The sequence below is a fragment of the Leptosomus discolor genome, chromosome 19 (genome assembly GCF_034619465.1).
Source record: "Leptosomus discolor isolate bLepDis1 chromosome 19, bLepDis1.hap2, whole genome shotgun sequence".
Taxonomy (NCBI): domain Eukaryota; kingdom Metazoa; phylum Chordata; class Aves; order Leptosomiformes; family Leptosomidae; genus Leptosomus; species Leptosomus discolor.
The window spans coordinates 7,369,672-7,397,563 of NC_141409.1; the positions used below are offsets into that span (position 1 = coordinate 7,369,672).

General features: G+C 45.9%; 1 protein-coding gene across 1 annotated transcript in view; it reads left to right on the forward strand.

The window, feature by feature from the left end:
• Positions 1–758: 758 nt before the first annotated feature.
• EEIG1 (estrogen-induced osteoclastogenesis regulator 1) overlaps positions 759–27,892 on the forward strand; it is a 35,542-nt gene continuing 8,408 nt past the window's right edge. Inside the window, exons 1-5 of the mRNA XM_009953727.2 lie at positions 759–1,238; positions 20,785–20,905; positions 21,233–21,262; positions 24,865–24,981; positions 25,481–25,527. Coding sequence (XP_009952029.1) covers positions 1,093–1,238; positions 20,785–20,905; positions 21,233–21,262; positions 24,865–24,981; positions 25,481–25,527 — 461 coding nt within the window. The 5' untranslated portion in view covers positions 759–1,092. The remainder of the gene's footprint in view (positions 1,239–20,784; positions 20,906–21,232; positions 21,263–24,864; positions 24,982–25,480; positions 25,528–27,892) is intronic.

The window sequence follows — 27,892 nt, forward strand, 5'->3', positions numbered from 1 at the left end:
AATCAGCTCTTGCCTCCCTGGCTTAGGTGTTGCGTAAATGTGTAATGAAATTACCAGTCTCTAGCCCCAAAACTGTGTGGGGCATGGCTTGGTGTGGACCTGGTGCTGGGGGAAGGCAGCATACTCAGTGGGCCTGACTATTGGACAGGCAGATGACCTGATTTGGTTGTTATGCTGTGTAATCTGGAGCAGACTGCCTTTTTTTTTTTTTTTTTCCCCCTCTGGGCTGCTTTCTGCGTTTATAAGATACAGGTGCTAACACTTAGGGCTGGTCGGAAATACAGAAAAGAAACAGATTTTTGCATTTCTTGAGATGGCTTTTGGTTACTCTTGTTAGACTACATGTTAGACTGATCTTGCTCTGTAAACTGCTTCTCAAGATGATGCGTGAAAATAGAGCAGATTTTTATTAGCTGCTTTGCAAAACAAATTACGAGGGGGATGACAACAGTGAAGCTTGCTCTAGGCAAAAAGGGGAAAGAGGATGTTTGGGCCAAGCTAATTGGGGCCATACCTCTTAAGACTGGTATGAGTCTGGACTGAATATTACCCATCCAAACAGGTTTTAGGGGAGGAGGAGCCCAAGACTGGCTGGGACTAATTTACTCATTTCCCTCCCAAAGGCTGACCCGAAGACCTGTATCAAGGAGTTGCACAAGAGGAGAGAGAAACTGGGAGCTCTCTGAATGTGCTGCCCACAGACTTAATGCTTCTTTGGAAACTCAAGATGACTTCCCACAAGAGATGCTTTCTGGAGGGGTTGTGCTGAAGACCACTGCAGCCTCTAACTGGGACAGCTCCTGCTGGTCTGGAGCTGAGACCGACTTCTCTCCCTCCTTTTTCCCTTGGAGATGTTGCAGAGATTTAATCTGACCTCTTCCTCCTCACCTGAAGCCTGCCGTGGCAATGATCCCACAGCCAGATCCGACCACCAAAGAGAAGAGAGTTGTGCGTTTGAAGCTGGGCCGTCGTTGTAACTGAACTGGAATTTACTCTCTGCTTGCGCTCCCGGAACGAGTGCTGTTCCTCTGCTTGTCTGTGTGCGTTTTGATCTTGTTTGGAATTCCTGGGCTTTCCACGCTAAATTTGCCCATGGCTTTCCTGATGAAGAAGAAGAAATTCAAGTTTCAGACAAGTTTTACTCTAGAAGAGCTGACTGCTGTCCCCTTTGTGAATGGGGTTCTATTCTGCAAGATCAGGCTGCTGGATGGAGGAGACTTTGCCAGCTTATCTACCAGGTAAGAAGCTGCTTGCGGACTTGCTTCCTGGCTGTGCTTTTTTCCCTGCTTATTTTTCACTTGAGCAGTTTAGCATATGGCTACCAGTTGCCTACCCCTTGATGGGATTTTAATAGTTCTGTTGTAGGGCCCCCCGTGCTACCTCATTCTCCGGTGCAGGGGAAGAACATAGCTGGAGAGCTCTGAACCTGGGTGGTGTTGGCTGATCAGAGCTGGATATAATTTTTCAGAGATATGGGGAGGGAGACGGAGGTCGCTCCCCTGAAAGGAACTGGGGTTTGTGGATGAAGTTATTATTTTTTTTTTTAATTGCCCTCCTTGCCCAAGTTCTTACACGCTCTTTCAGGTCCTATGCTATTTTGCTCTCATGCCTGACTTGAAACTCAACTCTGTAGAAAACCGTGTCTAAGCAAATCAGCCCTTCCCAACTTTGCCCTCCCTCTTTGCTTCCAAATTACTGTTCTTGGTAAGAGTGGAAGTAGCTTGCTTTGCATTGCAAATTGCTGTGCAAGGTAAAACTGCTGCCTGGAGTCAAAGTTGTCAGTGTTAAAGACACGGTTTATCTCCTTAAACTGATACCGTTGCATCTCCAAGTTTAGAGCTGTGGTGTTTTCTTTTTTATGTGATCTGTCGTACTGGGATCGTTCTGCTGCACAACTTACAAAGTTGCTCTGCCATCGCGTGTTGGCATTTCTCTGACTGCTTCAGTCAGGCAGGTCTGTCCCCACTCCTGCTACTAATTGCTAATAAAAACTTGTGTTGTTTCCAGCTATGCACGTAAATTATCACCAGAAGTATGCAAACGCAAATTCCATAACAGCCTGGACTTGCTTTCTTTCTGCCTCAAGATGTGAAGGAAGCCTTCAGTGGCTTTCAAAACTTGTTTTTTTGCTTTGCTGAGTGACTGCTCAGTTTTAAAGGTACAGGATTAGTTTGTGCTAGCTGTTAACTGCTTTATCCCAGAGCTAAAGCCTGGTTTGGTCTGGTTTTCCTCTTTGTGGTGCTGCACACTGAGCTTTCTCATTTCAGCAGAGATTTTGTTTGGGCAAGCGTAAAACATTTCTGTCTTGCAAACAGAAGTGGTAGGGCATTGCTCAAAGCTTGTTTTTTCTTCCAGAAGGACGGTCCAACCTTAGCTGAAGTCTGTAAAGCAGTGGGTGTTGAACACCTCCAAAAATGGACTTCAAATTAATTTCTCTTTTGAAGAAAATCTATCAAAAGAGCTTTTCCTTACAGTGTTCTCCCCTGAGGCTAGATGCTTGGGTTTGGTGGAAGCAGCTTATCTGAGGAATTCAAACAGTATGTGAACTTGGAAAGAAATTAACCCCTCTGCTTCCTGGAGTCATAATAAAATGAGTTGAACTGGAGGGTGTTTCAGGAAAAGCCTGTGATGAGAAATGTCCATCCCTCTTGTTGTTCCTCAAAGCAGCTTCTAGGAGCCGTCGCTGGGGTTTGATGCTGCCAGCCATTTGGGTTGCGTTGGGTTGTTTTCTGAGCTGGCTGGGGTTCAGCAGTTTGCTCAGCGCGGTGCGGTGCAGATGTGTTCCAGCAGCGAAATCATCTGTAATTTGAACCAAACACATACATGACTTTCAACTGGCTTGATTTCTTATAAATGAGCAAAGGGGAAGTAGGCTGTTGAGTTTGCCGCCTTTCTCCTAGCTTGTCTGTACTTTTAACTAAAAGCACATGGAAACCTGTTCCTGCTCGAAAAGTTACAGGTCTCAGAGGTATTGAGTCATTTGACCTTTTCAAAATATTTTTCCCTGTTGCAGTTAGACAAACTTCAGGAGGGATGAATTCCCAGGAACCGTGAGGAGAAGAGTTACTGTGTGGAGAGGCTCCCAGATCATGCCTTGGCTCTGCTCTATGCTCCTGTAGTCGTTTCCATGACCTTTTTGATACTCTTTGGATCTGGGGAAAGATTAAAGGGAAGGAGATGCTGTGTCCGTGTTGTGTTAGAAGTCTGTACGTTATTTAAATCTGTGATTGTTTCTCTGAAATCAATTACTTCCAAAACCGATTGTGTTTGAGGTTGTAATGTCTGTCAGGTCGTCTTATGTGTGCTGGTTGTGTTAAAAAAAACAAAACAAAACAAAAAACAAACAAAAAACCCAAACCAAACAACAACCCCAAACGTCTGGCATTTGCTTTGCAATTGATTTGGGCTTCTTCTGCGCTTTGTGACAACAGGAGGTATGCAGCTATGATTGAGCAGACCAGTAGCTTTTTCTGCCTTTGAGTTTTCAGAAAACTGATCTGAACAAGGTGTCCCATGTCATTTGTAGTCCGTCAGTGGCGGGGAGAGGTTGATATAGGAACCCTTCACAGGACACACTAAATCAGTTTTCTTTTTTTCTCAATTCAGTGACCTATGATGTGGAAAGAAGAGTGTTGTCTGAGAATATAAGAATCTCCAGAGACAAATTTTTCAGGTTATTTACAATAGACTGACTTGGCAGCTTGTGCACGTCTGTGGTGAGAGGTGGGGATGTGATCTATCCGCTGAGTTGTATGGTGGCACCGCGTTAATTTGACCTGTGAGCAGAGCAGAAGTGGGTGGCTGTACTGCCAGCTCCCGTCAGCCCGTCCCAGTCCCAAGTCCACTTCAGCCTGGATTGCAGGTACCAGCTGCAGCCTGGTGCTGTGGGGCTGGTGGGGAACACCCCGGGCCAGGACCCCCCCTCCAGGGCTGCGAGCTGCTCACACCTCCTCTGCCCAGACTGGGATACAGCAGCCTGGCTGGAGGGAACCTGTCTGAAGTGCGTTAAGACTTATAGCTCTTAGGAATTCAGGGCACTCTGGAAAAGGTCCAGGTCCTGTCAGCACCTTCAGCTTTGGGGATCTGCCTCTCTTGGGTTTTCTGGTTGGTTGGTTTGTTTTTTTTTTTCCTTGCAGGCAGGTACAGTTTTTCCATGGTTGCTGTGCTCAGTCCTTGCCTTAAACCATGGGTATTTTAGTGACTAAATTTGCAGCTGTAAATACCCTTTTGCTAGTCTTTTCCCCTCCCTTTGTAAAGTCTCCTTATACTCTGGCGGGGTTTCTGAGGATAAGACTCGCCCATTTCAGTTTACAGTGCTCTGTGTGAAAAGCTTCTATTGTCTGTGGATTTATCACCCTGCTGTTGGGTTACAGAAGTTGGTCTTCTGAAAAATGCATCTGAGCCAGGTGTAGGCAGGTGCTATATTTCCCCATGGAGAAGTACCAGTATATTCCTTGAATAGTATTAATCCAGATACTTAAATAGCACAACTGCCAGTGAATTCAGTTGCCTCCAAAGTATCTTTAAAAATAGCAGGCGCAGAGCGGTAGGGATGTATTCATGGCAACCGTTTTTGTGAAGCAGATGGGCTGCTGCGTTTTGTACCAGTTTGAAGCTTTTTGGGGGAGTGTGTGTCTTTGTTCCTAGAGAGATGATACGATAAGCTCATCGGGAGGTTTTGGATCCGTGGATCAGTGCAGGCAGGAGCCTAGATGTCCAAATAAGTGCCTAAAGCTACAGGCTGATGTACGTCGTTGAATATCATAGGAGAGGAAGACTCGATTAAATCCCCCTCTGCTTACAGTGTCAGTTAATGCTCAGTGACAGCCAGATGCTCTTTACCTCTGTGCTGATTGATTTCTGGCTGCGTATTGGCAGCAGGCTTTGCCGGTGCATGATGTGAAGGAAGCGGAAAGCCAGGTGTTATCCACAGACTTCTGACACTTCATCCTACATTGTTCTGCTAGCATGCCAACAGTTTTCGCTCCAGTATTTCTGGATTTGAAGGAAGGGATTGTACTCTGAAAGCCCCTGGCTGGCTCTAGAGGAAAGACTGTTTTGCTTGAGTTGAGCAGCTTTTGAGGGCATTTCCCACCTTCCTCATTGTCTTCTGAAGGCACCTAGGACTGTGTTTCCTTAGGGAGCACGCGTTCCCAAGCACGTTCAGCATTACAGCTTGGTTTGCTGATCCTGCCACTCCTGCACAAGTTCAAACCATGGAACACAGCTTGTCTCCTGCAGCCCAGCTGCTGTTTGCATGCAGGCTGGAGTGAGACAGGCGGGTTCTAGGAAGAGCTGACCCTGTTAGGGTGATGTGGCCTTGAAGTATTTCAGTGCTGTAGCCTGAACTGAGAATGTTCTTAGCCTGGCAATTTTTAATTGAGTAAGTGTTGAAGGCCGCTTCCTGTGCTGCATGGTTGGGGGTTTTTTGTGCGTGTGTCTGTAAAGCTGCATGCAGAACGCCAAAGGAAATGCTGATATTTGGGGAGGCATCTCATACCGATAGCTCCCTGTGGACTGAGGTCAGGTTTTGCATAAGTATGGCTTTGTTATCCTTGTGTAGGTACAGACCTAAAGCTACTTGCTTTCTTCAGCTTGTGGGATGCAAAGCATCATTATGTCTTAGTGGTATACACAACTTTTTCATTTCTGTAGGACATAAATAAAGGGGGAGAAGCATTGCCCTGCGAACACATGGCTAGTGATTCAGAAACCTTTGTGAAAGGAGGTGCAAGTCGTACTACCTCCAAAATGCAGCTCTTGATGGTGAGAGTTAGAAATCAACTAATTCACTGTCTTTACAGAAATGGTCCCTGTGCCCGACGTTATAGGATCCTTCAGGTAACTAGATTCATCATGTTTGGCTCTTTCAGACTGGAAGATTGTTAACTGTTTGGCGAATCAGAGACTAGAGGACTGATTCAGCCCAGTGCAGATCTGAATCGTCACCACTGTCTTGCCTTAAAACAAAGGTTAGGTAACTAAATAGTTTCTTCTGCAGTCAGCATCCCCAAGAGGGAAGCAAGCCAGCTGTAGTGAAAGGAGAGGATTGCTGGCTGAGTTCTGCCTCTTAATTTGAGTGGGATTGCCACAGTTTAGTAGAGAACTTGGTTGTGGCTATGAATTGTGCTCCCATTCCATATTTTAGGACAGTGTGCGCTTGGCTCTAGACTCTGCTAGAGCACACGGTGTGGTAACATATTTTCAAAGTGCTTTTGTTGCAACCATGTCTGAAAATGTAGGCTTTTTCCTTATGTATACATATATTCCTAACATAACAGGTCGAGAGAGTGAGTTTTAATGCTCCAGAGCAGCTTCGCATGCTAACATCCTCCTTTCCTGGCTGCAGCCTCAGGAGTGGGCTGGGGGTGTTAGTGGAGGAGGCATTTGAATACAGCCTGTAGAAACGATTTGCAATAAAACATAACCTATTTCAAGATGATCTTAAGGCATAGTACCTGCACTGCTTGTATTCGGAAACAAATGTAGAGAAACTGGACAGCAAAGGTGAGAAAAAGGGGTTTAATTCCAGCAGTGTAGCTAAATGTAGGTGAAAATTGTGAGGGCAGAAGCCGCGGATGAGGTTTAACTTCTGGCAAGTTGAGGTTGTTGTAAAAAGTGCAGGAGTGGTAAAGCACTGCAAGGTCGCCGGTGCAAACAATCCTAAACTGCACTTTGAGCTTGCAGAGTGTTTCCGTCACCTTTTCTGGGCTCTGGCTGCTACACCTGCTGGCTCTGACCGCAGAGGCTTTGGGGTGGGTTGGTTTGCATAGTGCTGGACTTGCCTCTTCCTGTCACCGGTCACTGCGTTGGAGCCTGTCACAAGACTGGCAGAATTACATTAAAACTCTCCTGCCATGGGGGCTGTATCCTGTTGAGTAAAGAACAGTGTCTGCTCACGCTCTGACTCCTGTTCCGCCCGCTGTTGCTCAGGCAGGGGCTGCTTTGTTGACCAGAAGCTGTAATCTAGAGCCCTGTAACCGATACGCTGTGTGTACAGCATCAGTAAATATGCTCGGATACAGGCGGCTTTCAAACTTCCCCCCTCATCGCCGACTCTGAACTGGCATTGCTTTGACAGCTAACTCTTAGCAACAGCCTCATCTGTGTGAGTTAAGCAGCCCTTGGCTCAAAAAATTACTCACTGGAAATTAACGTTCTACTTTGAGACTGGAGCCCTGTGCCCTACTTGGTTTGCAAGGGTGGCAATACCATCTGCTCTGGCTGAGGACAAGGGGAGGTAGGAGAGGGTGCTCCCCTCCTCTTTAAGACATGTATTTATTTCTGAAATACAGGGGAAAACCTAAATGGCTTCCAGTCTGTTTATTCTTTGTGCTCTTGAGCTGCCATCAGTGTTGCCTCTAGCTTTGTAGCTGTATTTCTGAGGAATTCATGCGTGCTTTTGGGAGCCTCTGGTCTCACTGCACAGTGGTTGGTATTTTAATAGGCCATGAGTTGCCAGTGGCAAGTTGTTCTGGTACCAGTTTCTAGATAAATGAGGTAGGTACAGATTTATTTCTTAGTATTTTATTGCAGGAAGCTACATCTGGTCGTGTTCTGGGAAAGAACCCAGCGTCTCCTTCGGATCAGAAAGCTCCCTCACTTCAGGGCAGGTCTCTGCTCACAAGCCTGACGGAGTGGGATGGTGAGCTCTTGCAGCATCCACCTGCACTTGGCTCCGTAAGGTCTCATCCATGCAAGGACAGACGGATGTGGCTCTGTGTGCAGCTTCCCTTGTTCAGACAGGATATGTTTGCATCCTCTGTGGGCTGCCGGCTCTGCGCCGGGCTTGCAGCCGGCTCTGAAATGGGTTGGGAATTATTTTGTAGCTGTGGCTTATTATATAATAAAACAGAAGCCTTTAGGAGTGCCCTGGACCAACATTGGAGAACAAGCCTCTTGTTTCTTCCATAATGGCCTGTGACCTCGTATCAGTAATCCGTGCTGTAAAGGTGATTATTTGAGGTGTTATTTCAGGTGGCTGGCTGTGTCGCCTCACCCTAGTGCCAGCTGCTTATCCTGCAGGATGAGAGGCTTTTTTTTCCCCTTGCAGTTTATTCATATTATGCCTTTGTGCACATGCTGGGAGACAGCATACACATCACTGTCGTAACTCTGGACTTGGCATCATGATCTCTCTGGTACCATACAGTGGGACGCAGCATCTCATTTTAGTGCCTGGGTTTGAAGGCAATTCCCACTAGAGAAACAGTTGTGCCTGTGTTCACTGGATGAACAGCCTTCTTGTTTGGTGTATTTTTAATCTGATGAGCAAGAAAGGGAATTGTTCTGCGGGGTTCAAAATTGCTGATATTCATGGATGTCATTTTCACGTGCTTCTTGTGGGTCTCCCGTGTAGCTCAATTGATAAGGCTGAGATGAGGACAAGATCGAGGAAGTGGGATGGGGTTATGGGGATGAGGAAGAAAACAAAGAGGAAGCACATGGAGAGTAGAGGACTGAGAGGAGGCAAGTATGGAGGAGACAGGATGTTCCAGATAAGCCGTAGCATATACAGTCTGTAGAGCGGATGCTTTCCCTGTGGATAGAAAGTAGCTGAGCTGGCGAGAGCTGGATTGTGCCTTTCCTTTGGCTGAATTTATCATACTTCATTGGTGAGAGGAGGCCTTGAAGGAGGTCCTGTGTTGTAGTAGGAGATGGGACGGACTGAAGCTAAAAATACTTTGACTGCTCTGCTCCAAGTAAGAAATGAAATCTGTCTGTTCAGCCTGAAAACACTGAGGGTGCTTGCATGGGAGGAAGGAAGAGCGTATATGGATTTACTGTCCTGGAAGGGTTAGAAAGTTGCAGCACTAATTAGCAATGCAGCTTTAGAGACCTATAGAGACCGTCATCCCTGCTTGTGGTTGGTAACCAGCCTGAAATGTGCTCTCTGAAACGGAGAACTAAAGCTAGAAAACTTTCTTTTGGGATCGCAGCTTCCTAGAGCTGCGTGTTTGCCTCAGTGAGGCAAGTCCCTTCACTTGCCATTCAGTGTACCAAACACAGGAAACAAAATTTAAGCGCTTGTTTAGTGCCTTTCAGAAATTACCAAGCATTATGCTCCACTCTGGCTTTGCAGTGGAAAAGCAGATCAAGGAACCCGTAATAGGAAACCCTGTGAAAGGGACGTGGCCTCAGGGTTTCAATTTGGGGTAGTCCCATACCTCTGTTTTGCTTTCAGAATAAAACTTTGCATGAAACAACTGCAGCAAGGTGTTTCGCTAATGGATATTGGGTTAATGATCAACAGAGACTCCCTCAGCCAGCTGCCACATGAAAGGCTGGTCAGCACATGCCTACCTGTGCTCCTGCCTGCTGCTGGAGTTTCCATTCCTCCTGAAATGCAAGTTGTGAGCGTGAGGAGTACAAAATGGGGAGGCCAGAAGGAACGTGGTCAAAGGTTTCCAATTGCCGTTTTCTCTGTCCAGTCACTTTTGTTTCCAGTCCTTAAGGGATAATATTGCTCATCAAAATAAAAATGCAAATGGCCAGGAGAGGGGAAGGAAAGACTTGTCTGGAAAAACTCTGGCTTAGAGCATTATTTTTTTCCCCCTGGCCTTGTGTCAGGCTCTGTCAGGCTTTATCCATGCTTGAAACAGCAAAGGTGAGGTTGGGCGTGGTATTGCGTTTGTCACTGGATTTTTGTTGGCATATATAGGTTGGGGAGAGGGTTGCCAGCTTGGTTGTGTTTTCATTACGGTTTTTCTGTTTCTCTTGCTGGTTCCTGTTCTTCTCATCATTGCCTAGGCTGTGCCTGCGTGTCGCAGAATATGAGGGAGGAATCTAGGATATTTATAATTCAGTAATTTTTTGAGATCTCTTAATGCTCCATTGCCCTGGAACGGAGCAATAGCGTTCACACTTTGACATAGACTTGCTGTACCAGGTCAGCCTCAGTTAATGCAGTGTCCTGCTTCCAGGCGAAGCAATAAGGGCTGTTCAGAGGTAGTCGCCTTGCCTCTGTTACAGATTAATTATGCAGTAACCCCTCTGTAGGAAAGCTCTTTGCCTGGCTTCCATCAGCAGCCTGTTATGGTTTATCTCATACTTTGGTAACACCAGGCGATTGCATCTGCATAAATGTTGAATTCCTTTCAAGTGCAGTGCTGCTCATCTTAGGCATTCAGTAGCCTGCAGTGCTCCTTGCCACAAGGGAAACTCTGTGTTGTGGAGGAGTGTTTCCTACAACTGTTTCTTACATTTGCTGCCTTTCTGCTTTGTTGAATTCCCTTTTTCTGCTGTACAGGGAGTAGCTGATCGTACTCTGTTTGGCCACTGTTCTCTTTAAGGTCCATTTCTGGTGTAGGTTTATAGCAATGGCTTTTCCTGCTCTCCATGCAAGTACGTCTGTTCTTTCAAAACAAATCTGCATGTTGTCTTCCCTCCAGAAATGATGCATACACATCTCCAATGTGATTTGCTCTCACGGGGACAATCAAGGGAATGTGTCTGCGTACAGCTGGTAGAGACAGCCACAGAGGAGGTAAAAACTCTCTGATCCTCAGAAACCCACTCCTGGCAGCAGAGCAGCAGGAGCCTATGCTAACATTTCCCAGGGGCTTAACCGCCATTGACTGCTGTCACAAAACACAGAGCTCTCCCATATATTCTGCTTTTAATCAAGATGTAATTTATGAAATTACCTTTCTTTGATTAGGACGACTTGCATCGTGAGATACTGGTCTTTCTTAGAGAATTGCGTTCATCTGACGCTGTGCCCTCAGAGGAGCATAAGCAGTTCTGACTGCTCTGTCTCAGACCCTTTTCTCTCGCCTTTTGCTGGCTCTAGCACTCCACATAACACCGTCTCTGACACACTCTGGAGATGGGGCAGAAAGGAAGGGAGAGTTGGCCCAGGCGGGGTCTGGAAATCACAGCCCATCACCACCAGTGTGTTGATGAGTCAGGGAGCAGCAGGCTTTGCTCAGAAGCCTCTTATAATTTGCAAACCTCTTCTACCGAGTAGCCTTTTTGCTGATAAACCCTAACAGCCACAGATATTGATGGAGGGGATGGAGGTACAGGGAGAATGTGTTTGTACCTTGTCCTTAAAACCAGTGAGCTGGTTTGTACTGCTGAACAGGGCCTTTATAAAGGAACCGTCATAAAGCATCTGTGTTCATAGTGGAATGAAAAAGCTGCTGTTAACATATAAAGGGCTTTCTCCTGAACTGGTGTATTGGTTTTGACTAAACATATACCATATAGAAGTGACTCACAGGGGACGTGTCTGAGCACGGTAGGGTGTTACCTCTTGGGTAACTAAACCTACTTTTAGCACCAGGGTTGACTTCAGGCAGCTTATTTACTGGAGGGCTCTTCAGCGTACTTGAGCCAAATTGCAGTGACGTTACATCACATGGTATTAATGAAATTATTCCAGAAATTAACTTGGCCTCATATGCAGGTTAATTTGCATTATAAAGACTTCTCTGGTACAACTATATTGGCAAACTCTCCTGGTTGAAACGGGATTGATATTGGCAAAAAAATGTCACTTCACTATTCTGGCATTAGTATGTCTTCATGTGCCGTAAATCTGCCTTAGAGGCAAAAAGATTTGTCTCTGTGTACATCAGTTGCATTAGAGATGTTCCTAGTCTTGTGTCGATTCCCTTCAGGGTTTTCATTTTCCAGATTTACTATCCCAGCAAAGCCCCGGAGCACTGAGTTGACACATCTTGATTTTTCTCATCCTGAGAGGCATGAGTGGATATTTTTTGTGTTGAAAGGTAGCTCGCTTTTTTCTTCACAAGAGCATCTTGTTTACAAACACAGCTTTTCTGCGTCATGGAGTTGTAGCCATGTCTTGTATCCTGTGTGGTAGCGATGTTATCAAGAGTTCTCCTTGCTGGAGTTTACATTGCTGTCTGTCTTCACTAGGAGTTTAAATTCAGTCAGCAAATGGCAAATCTGGAATGTCTCAGAATGACAGCTAACACTTACGGGATGAAGAAAGTTTATAAATGTATCAGCAATGGTTAATCGGTGCATCTTCATTTCACATCTACAGTCTGACAGAAGTGAAGGCTTTCTAAGCTACAGTGGGATATAGAGCCACTTATTGACTCTGAAATATGGTGGGGTAATCTACCTTAATCTTCTAAGCATCTGTACAGAACAAACCTTAGAGTTTTCCTGAAGTGTTTGTGACCTTCTGAAGCTTTAGTTCCTCTATCTGTTAGAACCACGTGGGAAACTTGAACTGTGATTTGCCCAAAGGATGAATGGGCCCTGAGAGAGTCAGGATTTTTTTTTTTTCTCTTTTAACTTTTGTGAGTTTTACTGTGCAACTGACTTGGTAATGAGCCTGAACACCCCTTCCCTCTGTGCCCTCCATCCCCCAGTAACATGGAGGTCTCTCAGCTTGGGTTTGCTCATGCCCTGTAACTCCAGCTGACTTGGCTGCAGGCATAGGTAAGAGTTCAGGAGCCCTTCTTAGTTGAGTTGTCCCCGTGACTGTTTTATGCATAGAGCACATTTGATTGTTCAGTGGTCCCAGTTGTGGAAAATCAGACCTGAAAGGTACTTACGACAAGTTCTTCTGAGCGCGCTGGGTGTGAACTGCAAGGTAGCCCGGTCTTCTGCAGCACAGAGCAACCGTAGGAGCAAGAGGAACAACACAACTGAGACAAGCTGGAGAATGCGGCACCAACCTGAGCATCAGAGCTGGTGGCTGACCTGGGCAGACTCAAGTGAAATCTGTAGTGCAGTCCTGCTTTGTTTCTTCTGTAACTGAAATCCTTGTGAATTTGCTTGAGAGGAAAGCACTGATGGTGGGCTTGGCAGCCTGGCACATGGTTTGTTCTTGGCTAATCCAGCTCCAACGTAGTTTATCAGAACAATAGAAGTAGGAGTTGGTGTGGTGAGTCAGTGCATGATCAGAGTTCAAAAAAAGCAAATACGTCTTTCAGTGCTCAATACGCACGTTATTACAGACTTGTGTTTCAGTTACTGAGTCATCTATCCAGTTATTCCTTTCTTTACACTTCAGAGTTTGGTGGTTCTTTGCTTGTGATGTTTTTGCTCCTGGCACACATCCCTGGCCTCTGACCAAAAAGAGCTTGTGCTCTGTAGATGTGGCAAGAAGTCCTTGGATATGTGCTACTTCGGGTTGGTCTGTCTTCAGCACAGTGTGTAACAGTAGATATATTGCACAGCATTTAGTGTTACAGTCCCTTCTTGTTACTGCTTTCCTGATATCTGCTTTTTCTTCTCTGCTTCGAGATGACAGAATGTAAATTATAAATACCTCAAAGCAGACGTGGCTGTGCTGGGCATGTCCTGTCTGTAAAGTGCCATGTACATGTCCCTTGCTGCTCTGCAGCTCAGTCTGTTAGAGTTATTTCCCCTTGCCTTCTCCCTGCTCCACCCTTACTTACCCTTCCAAAACTCATCTGACTTGTTCTATAGCTTAAGTTTTAAAGGGTCATTATTCTGTGACTTTCTTTCTCCATTTGGCACAATTTTTATTTCATTACGCAACTTCTGCTGTAGCATTCAGTCACCAGCTGCATGCTATTTTTTAATAACTTCCATTGTTTCTCATAGTATTTTTAACATGGTTCATGTTAGGAGCAACTGAAAGATTTTAAGATTTAGATACAAGGAATGGTTGGAAATCTTTTTTCTAAAATAATCCCTAATGCTAGATTTTAGAAGCCCTGGATATATGGGAGAGTGTGGCTACCCAGTGCAGTGATCTGGAGTACATGAGATGGACTGCAAAGCTCTTGCCTATGGGACATTCTGTGTGAGGTGCAGGATTTCTGTCACTTAAGACACATGTCTGGATGCACGTGACTGGAGTCCAGACATAACTGAATTACTGCCTTTCAAAGAAGCTGTTAATACACAACTAGGAATGCTGATGCTGGAGGGTTTTCTACTGGTGATTGACTGCCACCCCCATTCTCCAGTAGGTATTATCACTTCCTGGCTTGTACTGGTGGACCTTTATCAAGACTGATCGCTGCCTTGGAGGGAACTGTAATACGCAGTTCAAAAGCTGTGCTTCTGCGGAAATAGGCTTCTTCTGGAAATAAGGTTAAAGCTGTAAAAAGTCAATAGCTTGTCTGCTAGATACCAGCCTATCCCTAAGGAGGATTTCTAAATCATTTTTTGTATCCTGTTTTTATTTCATGCTTGCCTCATTGTTTTTGCTCCAGTTGTCTTCCTTGCCTGCCTTTGACATACTTGGTGCTGTCTTCGTCGTCCCCTGTCCCCTAGTGAAGCAGTTCTGACTGTTCCTTACCTTGGTTTCTCAGCTGTGGCTGAAGTTTCTTCCATTAGCTTTTTTCTTCCCTGTATAGTTGCTGTTAATCTTTTTTCCTGTATTTGTCTCTTCTCCAGTCAGATAGGCATTATGCAGGTTGTGCTGTTAACTGCCTAAGTGGAATCCAGTTTCCTGAGTTGGCTTTCCCCTACTCTTCCCCGTTCGCTCTTCCCCACCTCCCCAAGTGCCAGTGGACAGCAGGAGTGGATGGATGTCCATCTCCTGGTGTGAGGTAAAACTGAGCAAGCATGGTGAAGCCCTCCAGAAGTGTTGGAGCTTGCCTTGTTTCCCCCCCAAAAAATGCTAGATCAGGTGAATGCTTCATTCTAAAAGCATTGGTGTTCAAATTTGGCATTTAGAGAGCCCATACGTATCTCCCTGTTGGTGCAAATGAAGAACTAAATTAATAGGTGTGAGCTGATGCCAAGAAGGAGGTGCAGGTAGGTGTCCTTCTCCACCATGGTCATTGGGGTGGGTTTGCTGGGAATTTAGAAGTTAATTTTGCTAGTAGGTGGTAGATGTGATGACCTTACTGCTGAACCCTTGTTTAAAACACTTGCAGTGAAACATCCAAATAAGACTTGTTTCAAATGACAAAGGCTTGCTTGGTTCTCTTAGTAACACAGTCTGCATCATCTGTCTCTGAGCCATTTTTCCATCATAACTGCTAATGTCTACTACACAACAACCAGCGCTTGTCAGCTGGAGAATACGGGGTTGTTTGCAGTGGGGGAGACGTCCAGCTCCTTGGGTTGGCAGTTGTTCTAGTCAGTGATGTAAGCCCAGCCAAAACAGAGGAACTTTATTGTTGTGAGCTACTTGCAGCCCTTTCTGTTCCTTCTGCTCAGGGAAGGCAAAACTCCTCTGTGCAAATAACTTGCTATAAAGCACTTGTATACATGCAGGTTTAAACTGCCTGGGATTTCCGTGCATTATGCATCCAGACGGGTTTTTATGATCCTGTGTGGTGTTCCCCAAGAAATACGGTGTGTCACCTCTCATTCTTGGGATGTGTTTCCGCTGAGCTTCCCAGCACCCGGCACCTATTGCTGCATTGTGTTTGCTTCTGCCTTCTACCTGTGTTTGGCCTGCATGAGCGTGACAAGATGAGAAAGATGGCAGCCCTAAGCTTTGACTAACGTGGTAGGTTCCCACGCTGCTGTTTGGTGTGCCGTCTGCCGATGGCGCATCTTGCGTGCTGTTGATTTCTCTCCTTTTCCTCGCTGGGCTTCTGGGTGGCAAAGCCTCAGAGCTGCAGTTTTCTTTAATATTGCATCTGCTGCAGTGACATGCCCTGTCCTAAGCCCGTTATTTGGGGATACCTACAAGGTCCTGGATCATATATCTAAACCGGCTAATGGCTAAATGAAGGCTCACTTTCTGTTACATATCTATGTTCACCCACCTTTGTATTTTCTGTGCTTTATAGGCAGTAATTAGGCCCTCGGTTTGTAGCAGGACCTGCTGTGTCTGTAGGACAGTAGAAATTTTGGCATGCTGTGAGCGCAGCGGTGTGAATGCTAGTTACTGACCTGGCGTTGTAGTTTTGAAACAGGTTTTTCAGGGACTCTTTCCTTGCACTTACCAAAGGTCTCTCCTATAGCTTTGCACTAGATAACCTGGTTAAAATAGCAACTGTCTTCTCTGGGGCATAACCCAGGATTGTTCCAGACTTTTCCAAGCTAAGGGAGTGTCAGCGATCCTGCTCTAATTCAGCCTTCAGACGTGCTGGGGAATAGGTGAGGCTGTCTTAATGGAGGGTCTCTGCAGCTGAAAGCAGCGCTGTGTAAAGAAATGCTGTAGAAGATGCCCTTCGGATGCAATCTGCTGAAATAACTTGATTTTTTTTTTTTTTTTCCTCCCCACCGCCCCTTCTGTGACTGAGGGGATGGCACCTGCATCGCTGCGGTTGTGTTACCTTCCTCCCCAAAAGACCCACTGCTGGAGTGTGTCAGGGTCCCTTCGAGGGATGCTTTTCAATCTGTCACACTTCAGTGAATCTGAGCTGGGAGTTGGCTTCCTGGCCTCTTTAAAATGATGTGATCTTTCTTGTGCCTTATCGGATTGAGATGCTGCTGCGGTGATGTTGCGCTCCTGCGTGCAGTGGTGAACCAGCGAGGAGGATGGAGAGTATGTCTGCTGCGAACAGGCAGGAGGATTAGTTCTGCTTGAAGGGTCTGACACAGATCCACATCTCCAAGAGGGGGGACAGTGAGCGTGTGGATTCGGCATCAGAAATAGGAAAGCTTGTCCTCCCGTGTTGTGTAGATGAGGAGGAGGAAACCTGAATAAGAAGTTCTTTGTGTGTGCTTATCTATATGCCGACTCATTTAGCCTGAGATTTTTCCCACATCTGCTCCCGTGCATGAAACATCAGACTGAGGCACACTACCCCACTGAAATGTTTGGCATTAGAAAGCTATTTTTTGTTGCCGTTGCCCTCCCAGTAAGCCTGTGGCCTTTTTATAATGTTTCATACTTTTAACTGTCTTCCATGTGACTACTGGCCTAAGAGTGAAACATATGCTTTTCTAAATGTTTCAGCAAGCCAAAACCGTTTCAGCGGGCTGTGTGTTTGAAGCATGATACCCAGTTGGGCGCAACTCAGCTTTGAGTCTGTAAATAGAAGTTTTAATCTCTGTTCTGGTGTTTCATTAGCTAGGTTTTCATGTGGGAGAGGCCCATGGTAGCCCAAGATAGCATGGGTCATATACATGGCCTTTTTCTAGAAGTGTTTGCTTTAGCTAACTTGCATTCATAGTGAGCTTTGTGGCTTTCTGCAACAGTGCTACTCTGTTCATGGCACTAAAATCACAGTTGGTAAACAGCTCTTCTCTAAAATCTGTTCGTTGTGTCTTCCTCCGCCTGTGTCTCCAGAGCTGCAGTAAGGCTGTGTGTGATATCTGAGCCCAAAGAGGCCTTGGTGGTGGCTTCACCAAGCACACTTCTACCAATGTAAATGTAGGAAAACCAGTGGGTTGCTGCTGTGCCTCATTCTCTTTACTTGGATTCATACCGCACTATGGTGAAACATCTTCTGATGCCCTTTATCTGGTAAATTGTCTCTCGAGGGGTAGGATGGTGGCTGGGGTATGCAGTAAACTGTCCCTTCTGGCTGGTCAAGGAGCTGGAGGTAGATGAGCCGCTCCTGGGTTGGAAGACCCTGAGAAGCTGTTTCTGTAACTCCACTTTTCACAAAAGCTGCTGCAGGGTTGCATTGGTTTATTCTGAGTAAGTATATTTAGGTCTGGAAGAGTAATTACACAGCTTTGAGTAAGTCTCGAGTCAGAAGAGGGCAAAGCTTAGCTTGGCAGGGATTCAACCTTCTGGGAGTCTTTTTGCAAAATGGTACAGGTGGCTTATTTTAAAATAAAACTTCTGAAGACCCATTGAATTGACACCTAGTACCAGGCATTGGTCTAATCTATTTCTGACTCTCCAAATACAGAGTAAAACTTAAAATTAGACACTTCTGGTTTTAAACTGTTAATTTCTGCTTTACTTCTAGCTGCCTTGTGATTAGGATGGAAGGAAACGCCTCTCTCAGTGCAGCCCTCACCATGCTTCTTGTGTATTTTTGGTTTCTGTGTGATGGTTCCTAATTGTACATCAGAGAATATTCTAGGGCTGAATACAAAACTGTTCCTCATCTGAGTCTACTTTTTTCCCCCTGTTTTAGTGTTCTCTAATTACCAGCCTGATGATAGCTTGGTGGGAGGCAGATAGACAAAGCCCATCACTTCTCTGCATGCCATCTTCTGGAAATGTGGAACTAATTTTTTAGAGTGGCTTCAAACAGTAGTGCTGTCGCTTGCTTGTCTAATGATATAGACCCAACCCCCACCCTTAAAAGCTACTCTTTACAGTAAAAAAGAAAGTTGAAAGTCATTGTTGAATGATTGTGAAACTTGTGACTGGAAAGCAGCTTTGGATTTTATCTTGTAAACTCCTTTCCGCCCTGTGCAGGCTATTCCGAAGACATAAAAAGCCCCAAGCTACGCATGCACCTGCAGCTCGGGTTCATGTTTGCAGTGCTGTGGGTAACATAACCCCCCCAAATCCTTTTCCTAATCCCTTGCACCGTGTGGCATCTACAGCAGTTTTGGAAAGCCAACATTCCTCCTTAATAAGAAGCAGAATGTCTGTTAGCAGAGCTTATGCTAAAAGCAAATTAGCTATGAAGGAGATCTTTATTACTAATCAGTACTTTTTGCCACATTTTGAAGTAATTAGCCTTCATTGGACTTAGCAGCATCCAGCAGATGCTTAATCATAGCTGCATTGTAATACCAGCGAGAACTTGAGTCAGGAAACTCGTGTGCTGGAGCAGTTCTTGCCGATCCTACTGACAAAGCAGCTGCGGGGAGCCAGGCGTGTGCAAGGGGCGTTCGGGAGCTGGAGCTTAGTCACTTAAATATTTGCTTGTGACAGGAGTTAGAGCTCTGAGCTGTGTTTGTGAATGAGGTTTGCAGCAAACAGGCTGTTGTACCTCTCTGATCTGAGTATCATTCACTTGTAGCTGTCTTCCAGGAGTTGGCTTGAAGCTTTGGTGTCATTAGCAGAATTAGCAATAGCCTTGCTCTTTAGAAAATAGTGGTTCCTTTTTAAAGACGACTAATGCTGCTACAATATTCAGTGTTTTCTGCATCCCATGTACCTTCCTTGTGTTTCTGAAGCACCTGTGTTCGCAAGCATTTTTCTATACTGTTGAATTCCTTTTTTCATCTGTATCAGAGTCTGCCTTCCTTTAGGTTATTTGGGATATCTACTATTAAGTCAGGTTTAAGGCACCTCGCACCTGAAACTTAACTTGCCTAATTTGGCTGGCTCGGTGAATATTTTATTATAGGCAAAGCCTTTTTAATTCCTCTGGAAATGTTCCTTCTCCTCTCTGAAGGAGGTGGAAAGAGTTGAGTGGAGGAATGAGAACCAGATCTCATCTTGGATTAATCCCAGATTCAAAGGTATTTTCGGCACTTACATGTCTCACTTTTCAATGACTTCAATAGCTAGCCTTACTTCTGTCTGGATGAAGTTTAAGTTCACTGCCTTGAAGGAATTGCTGCCTTCTGTTTTCCCATGTTTTAAATGGGGATGATCAGCCCTTATCTGCATTACAGAGGATTACAGGTTTCAGTTATTTGTCAGCTACTCCCTTTCTGTTCTCTGTGTTTGCCTTGGCTGGCACAATTAATAGCTCAGAGGACTGCAGGGACCCCCTGGGTCAGGATCCAGTCCCTGGTATCTGTCCTGTTGGGCTCACCTCGAGGTTGCAGAAGGGCTGGTTGAGCTGTGCATTGGCTTCTTCCCCTTCCTTCCCAGCAGGAGACCTGAGGCAGTACCAAAACTGATCGTTCTCCCCTTTGCCACCGATCTCTTTGGCTCGCACCCTGCCTGGGTCAGATGGCGGGAAGCCTCCCTTTCCCTGCTAAAGCAAGCAGATTATCAGGCGTCCTTGCACCTTTGTCCTGTACTAAGAGGAGAGATAGGAGTGAGATGCAAACTTGCGAGCTTGTAGCTGTCAAAAATGGCTTTCCTTCCCTCCGCTTGGCCTCATTACTTTGAGAACTTAATGGGCTGAGGGCCAAGCTCTGAGCCATAAACGGATCAGGTCCTGTAGAGGATCAGTGAGCAGCCAGAGCACAGTGGAAGGACCCACACACCTTGTTTCCAGGCTCCTTTGCACCAGCCTCCTTTGAAAGGTGAAAGGCAGCTTCACCTGAGGGCTCTGCAGAAGCCAAAGCTATACCTGAAGCGATTCCTGTGCTCGGGAAGGTTTCTTCCTCCTGTGGCTCAGGCTATGCTGGAGCCATGCATTTCTCCGCTTCCCCTGGAGATCAGGGTAGGCTGGTGAGAGACCGTGCAAGGAAAACCACCTCCTCCCTGGCTGGGACTGCTCTGTGATGTGAAACCTCTGCGTGATTTGAAGCACAGTGTTTGCTTGGCGTGGTCCTGTCTGTGCGCACCCAGGAGCATTTCCATGTGCATTTTTGTTCCTCCGAGCTGGCCATCCTCACTGGCTTAGTCCCAGTGTGAGAAGCAGGATGGCTGCCTGGGAAGGGCAAGCTATCCAGGACACAGAGCACGTTTGCTGGGCAGCACAGAGGCTGTACTAAACAAGCACATCGCAGGAAGATAAGCTCGCAAACCTTCAGCCCAGTTCGGTTACGGAGGTTGGCTCTGTCCAGGCTGAACGATGATGAATGAGCTAAACCAGCCAAGCAGGAAATGTCGGAGAGCTTGTGAGAGTTTTAAAGGCAAATTCTGTTGATGAGATTAGTCCTCCCTGTAACGCAGGTGGATTTTACCTGTATTGACTAGTGAAAAGCTTGATGCCAACATAACACCTTTGTGTGGTCCAGTTTGAGGTTTGGACTGAGCTTTGTTGTAGAGGATCTTTACAGGCCAGGTTGCCAGTCATTAAAAAAAGAATCTTAACAGTCGGGATTGATTTGGCTTTGTACTTTTATGTGAAGATCGTAACTTTTTTTTTTTCATTCTCGTAGAGAGGAAGTTCAGGAAAACTGTGTCCGCTGGAAAAAGAAATTCACCTTCGTGTGTAAAATGAGTGCCAACCCAGCCACAGGACTCCTGGACCCCTGCGTCTGCCGAGTGTCTGTCCGTAAGGTGAGGATCTAGCTTCTGCCTGTGGCAAGTAGTACCACCAGTGTACTGGTGTTGGTTACTGGCTGCTTTTTTCAGCAGCAATAAGAATTACATGGACAGTGGTGGGAAAGAAAGATTCTTTGGGCCAGGATGTGACTTGAACAGAGCCTCTCTCTCCAGCAAGGGTGCTTGACGGAGGGTGGGAGCGACCAGGGTGGTGGTAACCCTTGACAGACAGAGGTTTGTGAAATCCTGAGAGCAAATTCCAGGATTGAGTAATGACTTTCCCCCTGTTTCCCCAGAATGTATAATAGCTGCTTTTCCTGTTTGTTTTGTCTCCCATTATAGGAGCTGAAGGGCGGAAAAACCTACTCAAAGGTAAGAGCACAGAAAGGGCAAACGTGGCAGAGTGACGGTCTTGTCTTGTGTTAGTGCTTTCCATCCATTAGAAACCAGTGGCTGCTGTGTGAAGCAATCTGGAGAGACAGTCAATAGTTCTTAGTTTAAGCCTGAGTGAAATGATTTCCCGAAAAAATCGACTTGCTGGGACAGGATCCAGATTGCACTGGATGTGGATTTGAGAAGGGGGTTGGGAAGATGGTCTGGATGTCCTCAAACTTTGGGGAAGTTCTGAGTCAGATGTGAACTTTCTGGCTTCTGGCAGTGTCTCACTAATAAAGAAACACATACTCCAGTTCTGTTCTCCAGAACACAGCAGCCAGCTGTGGCTGAGGTAGGCACTGCGCTGCCTCGCCAGCACAGGCAGAAACCTACAGCAGAAATCACTGCCCTACAAAGCACAGGAGACCCCCAGGCAGAAACCAACCAGATCAGCAGGGATGTTAGTTTTGGTTTGTTCCCCTGTTTTCTTGTCTGTGCTGTGGGAGAGACAATGGGCCATCCCCTTCTCCTCTTTGTGCTGGATCAAGAGACAACATTGGCTTAGAAGTTGAGCTCGCACAGAGCCTAAAACTATGTTTGTTTGAAAATGAGTCACTGCTGCTAGTTTCTAATAAACAGATGTTCAGGTCATGCACGACCTTTTAAGAATTTCTTCTGATAGATATCCTACCTGAGACCGTGGAGGCAACTGGCTTTGAAGGGTGAACTGCACTCCTCCTGTGTACTGCTGTGCTGCCTGATAGAGGGCAATGGTGCTGCCCATACCGTTCCTTTTTTTTGCTAATTAGGACGTGATCTCTAGGGCCATCAGTTTCTCTTTCAGTAAATTCACACTGGGGGGGAGGTTATTCTTCCATTCTGCAGAGCTGCCTGTCCAGGGAGAGCAGCATAGCTGGAGCAAGAGACGTGCCTCTTGAGACAAAGTAAATACATCAGCCTGTTCCTCCCACAGTGTCAGTCCTCAAGCTTCCCACAGTATTTGGAAATGCAGAAATGAAAGGAAGCCTGAAGGCAAGTTTCCATGGTGGAGTTAACCTGGGCTCTTATTCAGGCTGTGGTCTAACCTACTTTCCTTTTTACTTAGTCTTCAGTTGTGCTTAGTGGCATTTTGAAAGAGACCTAGTTGCTCGAGACCAAATCTCAAGTACTTGTTGTCTTTTGGGCTGGTATCTTGCTTGGTCTCCTGTGAAGAAGACAGACGTGTTCTCCTAGAACTCGACAGAAGATGAGGCAGCTCGGAAATGAGGGTTGTCACACCAGACAGGGTGATTAAGCCTTGCAGTCTTGCCCTATGGACCAGGCTGGTTCCAGGCAGGTCCTCGTGGCAGAACTGACTGACTGGGGATTCCAAACGTTTATAGCAGAATTCTGTAGTGTATGTCCATGCAATTATTTTCCCATTCTAAACAATGAGTCCTGACCTTTTTAAACTATATTCATTCAGCTGAAACCTCCTCCAATCATGGCAGCAGATGTAGAGGAAAATGCAATGTGTGGATGCTCTCTTTACCTGGTCCCCCTTCAGCAGGGGCTGAGTGATGGAGCTGTTTGTGCTCAAGATGGAGTTTCCATTGACTCACACACCTTTTGGTTTGACGTTAATGTCACTTTGGTGTCAGGGGTTATAGAGCAGAAGCCAGCAGGAAGGACGGATAAAGCGGAAACTCTTTCCCAGAGCTGGAAGAAACACCATCAGCTGGCTAGAAAACTGAGGAAACTATTCTGAAAGGTTACATCTGAAAACATCCTTTTGTTAAAGGATCCTTCCTCTATATACTGGAGTTCTGCTTCCTGAGAAGAGCTTCTGACCTCAGCACACCGTATGGGTCACTGGAGGGTTCTCCCACACTGTCCTCAGGTGTCAGTGATCTCAGAGAAGTTAGTGCTGTGGTGGAGGAAGAGGGATCTGCGTCTGGGCCGCTCCTGTGCCATGTTGTTCCACTGGTGCAGTCATGCCATGTCTCCTCCGTCCTCTGGTTTTGTCACAGTGATGGATTGCAGCTCCCTCTGTGGCTTTCTCCTGTCCTGTTTATGTCAGAGAGATAAAAATTCACTGTTTTTTCCTTATTGGTGAATATTCAGCAGGCAGCATAGCCCTTGGCTAGAAGAGGCAGAGAAACATCTACAGCAAGGGCTGGGGAAACACTTGCGTGAAGGGAATTCTTGAGAAGGGAGAAAAGCAGGTTATTTTTTTCCTTCCTTTTTTTTGTGCTGAAGAAAGGTTCCTGCTCTATTCCACGTTTCCCCCCCACCCGCTTTGCCATCAGCTCTTGTTCCCCTTTGAGAATGGGATGGAGGAAGCAGCTATGCTAATCTTCTGCTGTCTTCCTCTGAATCATATCTCTTGTGCAGACTGTGGTTTAGACTTTTGATTTGGAACTGTGGGAGCCAGGGTTCACACGGCAGTGACTGTGGTTTGTGCTGTGACTCCCTGACAGGTTCCACAGTTGACAGAGCACAATGTTTCCTTAGGATGGTGCCACTGTTTGGGGCTCCTTGTTCAGTTGTATCGTCTGGCTGTCAGTGCCAGGGCAGCAGAAATGTGCTGCAGTGCCCAGCATAACGGCTGGGTCTGAGCTACTGCTTCTCCACCTTCTCTGCATGTTCCTGGAGAAGCTGCCCTGTGTGGTGAAGTGACACAAACTTTCCATGCTTGGACAGTTTGGCCAAATATGGGGTACAGCATCTCTTCTTGATCACATTAGATGAGGCATGACTGACTTCTGTTGCTAAAGCTCTGCATAGTTACTTTTTCTTTGAAACACTGTGTTAATACACCAGGAACTGGAGCAGAAAAATAAAAGTACTCTTCATTGTCTCTACTCTAGAGGCTTCAGTACCCTCTTTGAATTTTCCTGTGATCTTCAGCTTTGTCACCTTTGCTTCCCCTTTGCTAGAGAAGGTTTAGAGAGCTCACAGCTAAATCTCTTCAAATATTTCTCTTCCCTTCTGCCTGTCAAACATACCAGTTAAATCTTAGCGGTGTCGAGGAAACTTTGCTCCAGGAGTTCCCCAGCCCAGCAGCTGCATGTGAGGGGCTGAGGCGCATGGACTGCTGCATGGCTCTGGACTTCCAGCTTGCTGTGCTGAAAGTCTCAGTTTTGTTTTTCAGGACAGTGTCACTTTCCTCTGTAACAATATCCTTTCATCTCCTGGTTCACATGCTCTACTGCATTCTGGGATGGCCCGATACAAAGAGTGCCTTATTATGTTTGTCTATGTGCGATTCTGTTTTTTCCACATCGTTGACCTAGTGCCTTCCATGCCCTTGGTTACGCAATGGCTGCCGGCTGGTTAACGCTGTCCTGGCCAGCACCACTACTGTATGTGCTCCCTCCACGTGGAACTGGCTTCCTGAAGGCCTCCGAGTGTCCACCTGGCTTGGGATTAGGAGTGTGACCCTGCCCATACTTGACAGTAGAGGGTCTTCACAGCCACAACTCTGTGGATACCGGCTCCTGTTTCTGCCCTTGCTCACAGATGTGCTGTCTTCCTTTTGGTGTGTGTGACACTGCATATCCCTTTATTGAGTAATTTTTGTTCTCTCCCCTTCCCCTCCATTGTCTTCTTGGCTACAGCTGGGCTTTGCTGATCTAAACCTGGCAGAATTTGCGGGCTCTGGATCCACTGTCCGTTGCTGCTTGCTGGAAGGATATGATACTAAGAACACCCGACAGGACAACTCCATCCTAAAGGTACAGCAGCTAGTACTGCCATAGTGGAAATCCTACTATTGAATTGGGAAAGATCACAGCCAGAGTGCCGGGCCAGGCCTTAGAGAAGGTCCTGTTATGTACGGAGACAGGATTTTGCTTCTGTGTTGCTAGTCTGACTTGGGAAGCTTCCCATTATCAGTTGCCCTTTGATATCTTGGCATCCATTTGGCCAAGTGATGACCCTCAATAGCACTCCTTGTTATCAAAGAAACCGTGAACAGGAGGGAGGAAAAAAGTTCGAAGTGCACTGTCAGGGTGACCAGGCTGGCGTCCTGATGAACCACTGCAACTTGGAGTTACTGATGCCAGTGATTCGGGGCAGGGAGGGAAATACCTTGCTAAATCCCTGAAGCTGATTTCCTTTGGAAAGGAAGTAGGTCTTGCTAATCTTTACACCTAGCCCTTGATCTCCTGGTTGTTGTGAAGTGAGGAGCTCACTGCAGCGTGGCTAATGATGTGCCTTGTCCCCCTTCTCCAGGTCACAATCGGAATGTCCCTCCTGTCAGGGGACCCCTGCTTCAAAACGTGAGTTTCTGGGTGCTCACCTCATTCTGGGCAGATCAGGACACCTGGTTCTCTTGCAGTTTTCTGCAAATTGACAGGGAAGGGGAAAAGATGCCCTTAATATTGGGAGGTACAGGGGAAAGCTTGAAACTGGTGATCTGAATTGTTGAATTGGCCAACATAGCACAGCCAGTCTGTGCTGTTAGTTGGTTTGTTCTCTGCTCTGGTTTTCCCAGCCTGCTTATTGGTTGTGCACAGTATTTTCTCTGCTAGTGTCAGTTAGGTTTTGGAAACCAATGGACGTTGATGACAAACTTCATGTTTTGCATGAAGGATAGAATTTCTCACAGCTCTGGGGTTGGTTTCACTGACCTCTGAGAAGGGAAAGGTCAATGAAGAAAACAGTCTTGGAAATGGACACACTTCAGCACAAGTCACGGAGGATAAAGATCTTGAATTGAAACAGCCACAAAAATACTGCAAGGCTGAAACATTTTAGTTCTCCTCTTCTTCTACAGGGACCCAGGTTCACAATTTGTATTAATTATCAGAGAAATTGCAATTGTGTACTTTTTTTAATGCATCGTGGTAGGAAAGAATAAGTACAGTTAAGCTATGAAGCAGTTTTGCTGCTTATAGAATTGTTGGCAGGTCAACTGACAAATATACCAGCAACATCTACCTTCATACTGCAGTATAGCGTTGCAAGACTCTGCAGTCCAAGGCAGCCTGCCACAGTGTGCTGTAAGGTGTGTGACTGTGCGCAGCGGGACTGCTGTGTGCGGGGAGAAGTATTTTTGTATTGTCTCCCAACAGTATGAGAGAAGAAAGCTTTACCTTGAGGCCATCTCTTGTAGCAGTGGTATTCTGGCTAAAAGGTCTGGTTTTAGGAGCTAGCTTGAAGTGTATAAATTAGCTTGCATTCTTGTTATGAAGTGCTGCATAATTTTGGTAGGTTTTTGTGAATGGCTTTTTATAGTGCTGCAGTGTTTTCTGAGACTTTCAAACCCTAAATGCAGTGTCATCTGATTCTGAAAAAATTCTGTTTCAGAAGGAAGTATAATAAGTTTTGGATGCCTTAAACCGTAACTTTATAACAGTAACAGATGTTTTAAATCTAGAGTACTAGGGTGTCTGGCAATAATATTTCTGACAAAAATACCTGTTGCTCCTTCACTATGGAAGCAAGTCCCACTGTTAGAGTGCCTGAAAATTATACCAAATCAGATATAAATATCCATTTAAGATAAGTAGGGTCAATCTGAAAGTTAAACCTCCTAATTTTCTTAAAGGGTTTTTGCACATTCCCATTTTTTTCCTTATATGTTGACCATGTGCAAATGTCTTAAAAATGGAAGCTGTGGATGTAGAATAGTCCTTGTATCAGTAGAGCTTTTGAGAAATGGCACTCATTAGAGGATTAGGCAGGAATTAAATTGTGCTGGGAAATCACTTCTGAGCACTGACTTTCTGCAGCGCTCAGATGAACCTTCTCCTCCTGGGTGTCGTAGAGGGGGGCAGAGCAGGCTGAGCAGCCTGAGCTGACAGACCCACGGGCTGCTCTGGCAGCTGCTGCAGGAGCAGTTTGCTTGTTTAAGGCTGTAAAGGCCTTATTAACCTGTGAAGCAAAGTCCCCAAAGTACCTGGGCGCATGTAAATCACTGATAACGTGATTAGGGAGGGGTTTTTCCTCATGAAAGCGTACTGTGTGTTTCCTGAAACCTTTATAGCTATTTGGCTGCCCACATAAAATATTCTCAGTGCTTTATTCTTCTTCACAAAATACTGCGAAGGTCCTCTCATAGCCTCTTTCCTCAGAGCTCCAAGTGAGACAAATAAAAGTGTTTCTTTCTCACTCCTCACTTGAAAAGCATAATATGACCCTTTAGTTCCAGTTCAGACTACAGGGAGGTTAGGGCTTCAACAGGAGCATTCACTTTGCCACGCTGCACATGCCATGGCTTCCACCCAAAAACACTTCTGGAGGAAGGGAGGGGGCTCCAGGCACTCGCAGCTCTGCACTGCAGTCAGCATTTACAAAGGGATGTTGGGAGCATGCAGAATAACCAGAAAAATAATTTTGACAGCTGGAAAAATACTTTAGTCTCACTGAAAACGATTTTAATAGTCACTTTAAAAAAGGAAAGGTTATTTGATTGTTGTAAAAGTACTCTCATAGGGGGACGGGGTTGCTGGCTTAAAAGGTTTCTTTTTGACCTGAGTCAGAAAGGTGTAACAAAAGGGTGCTGGAATTGAGAGCTGGACAACAGCAAGCTGGTTCCTGTTTCTGAAGGCCACTGGACACATGTTGGGGGAAAAGGGAAGCTCTAGGTGGTCTTCTGGAGGATAGTGGAGCCTCTGAGCCTGTTGTCCTGTATACATGATT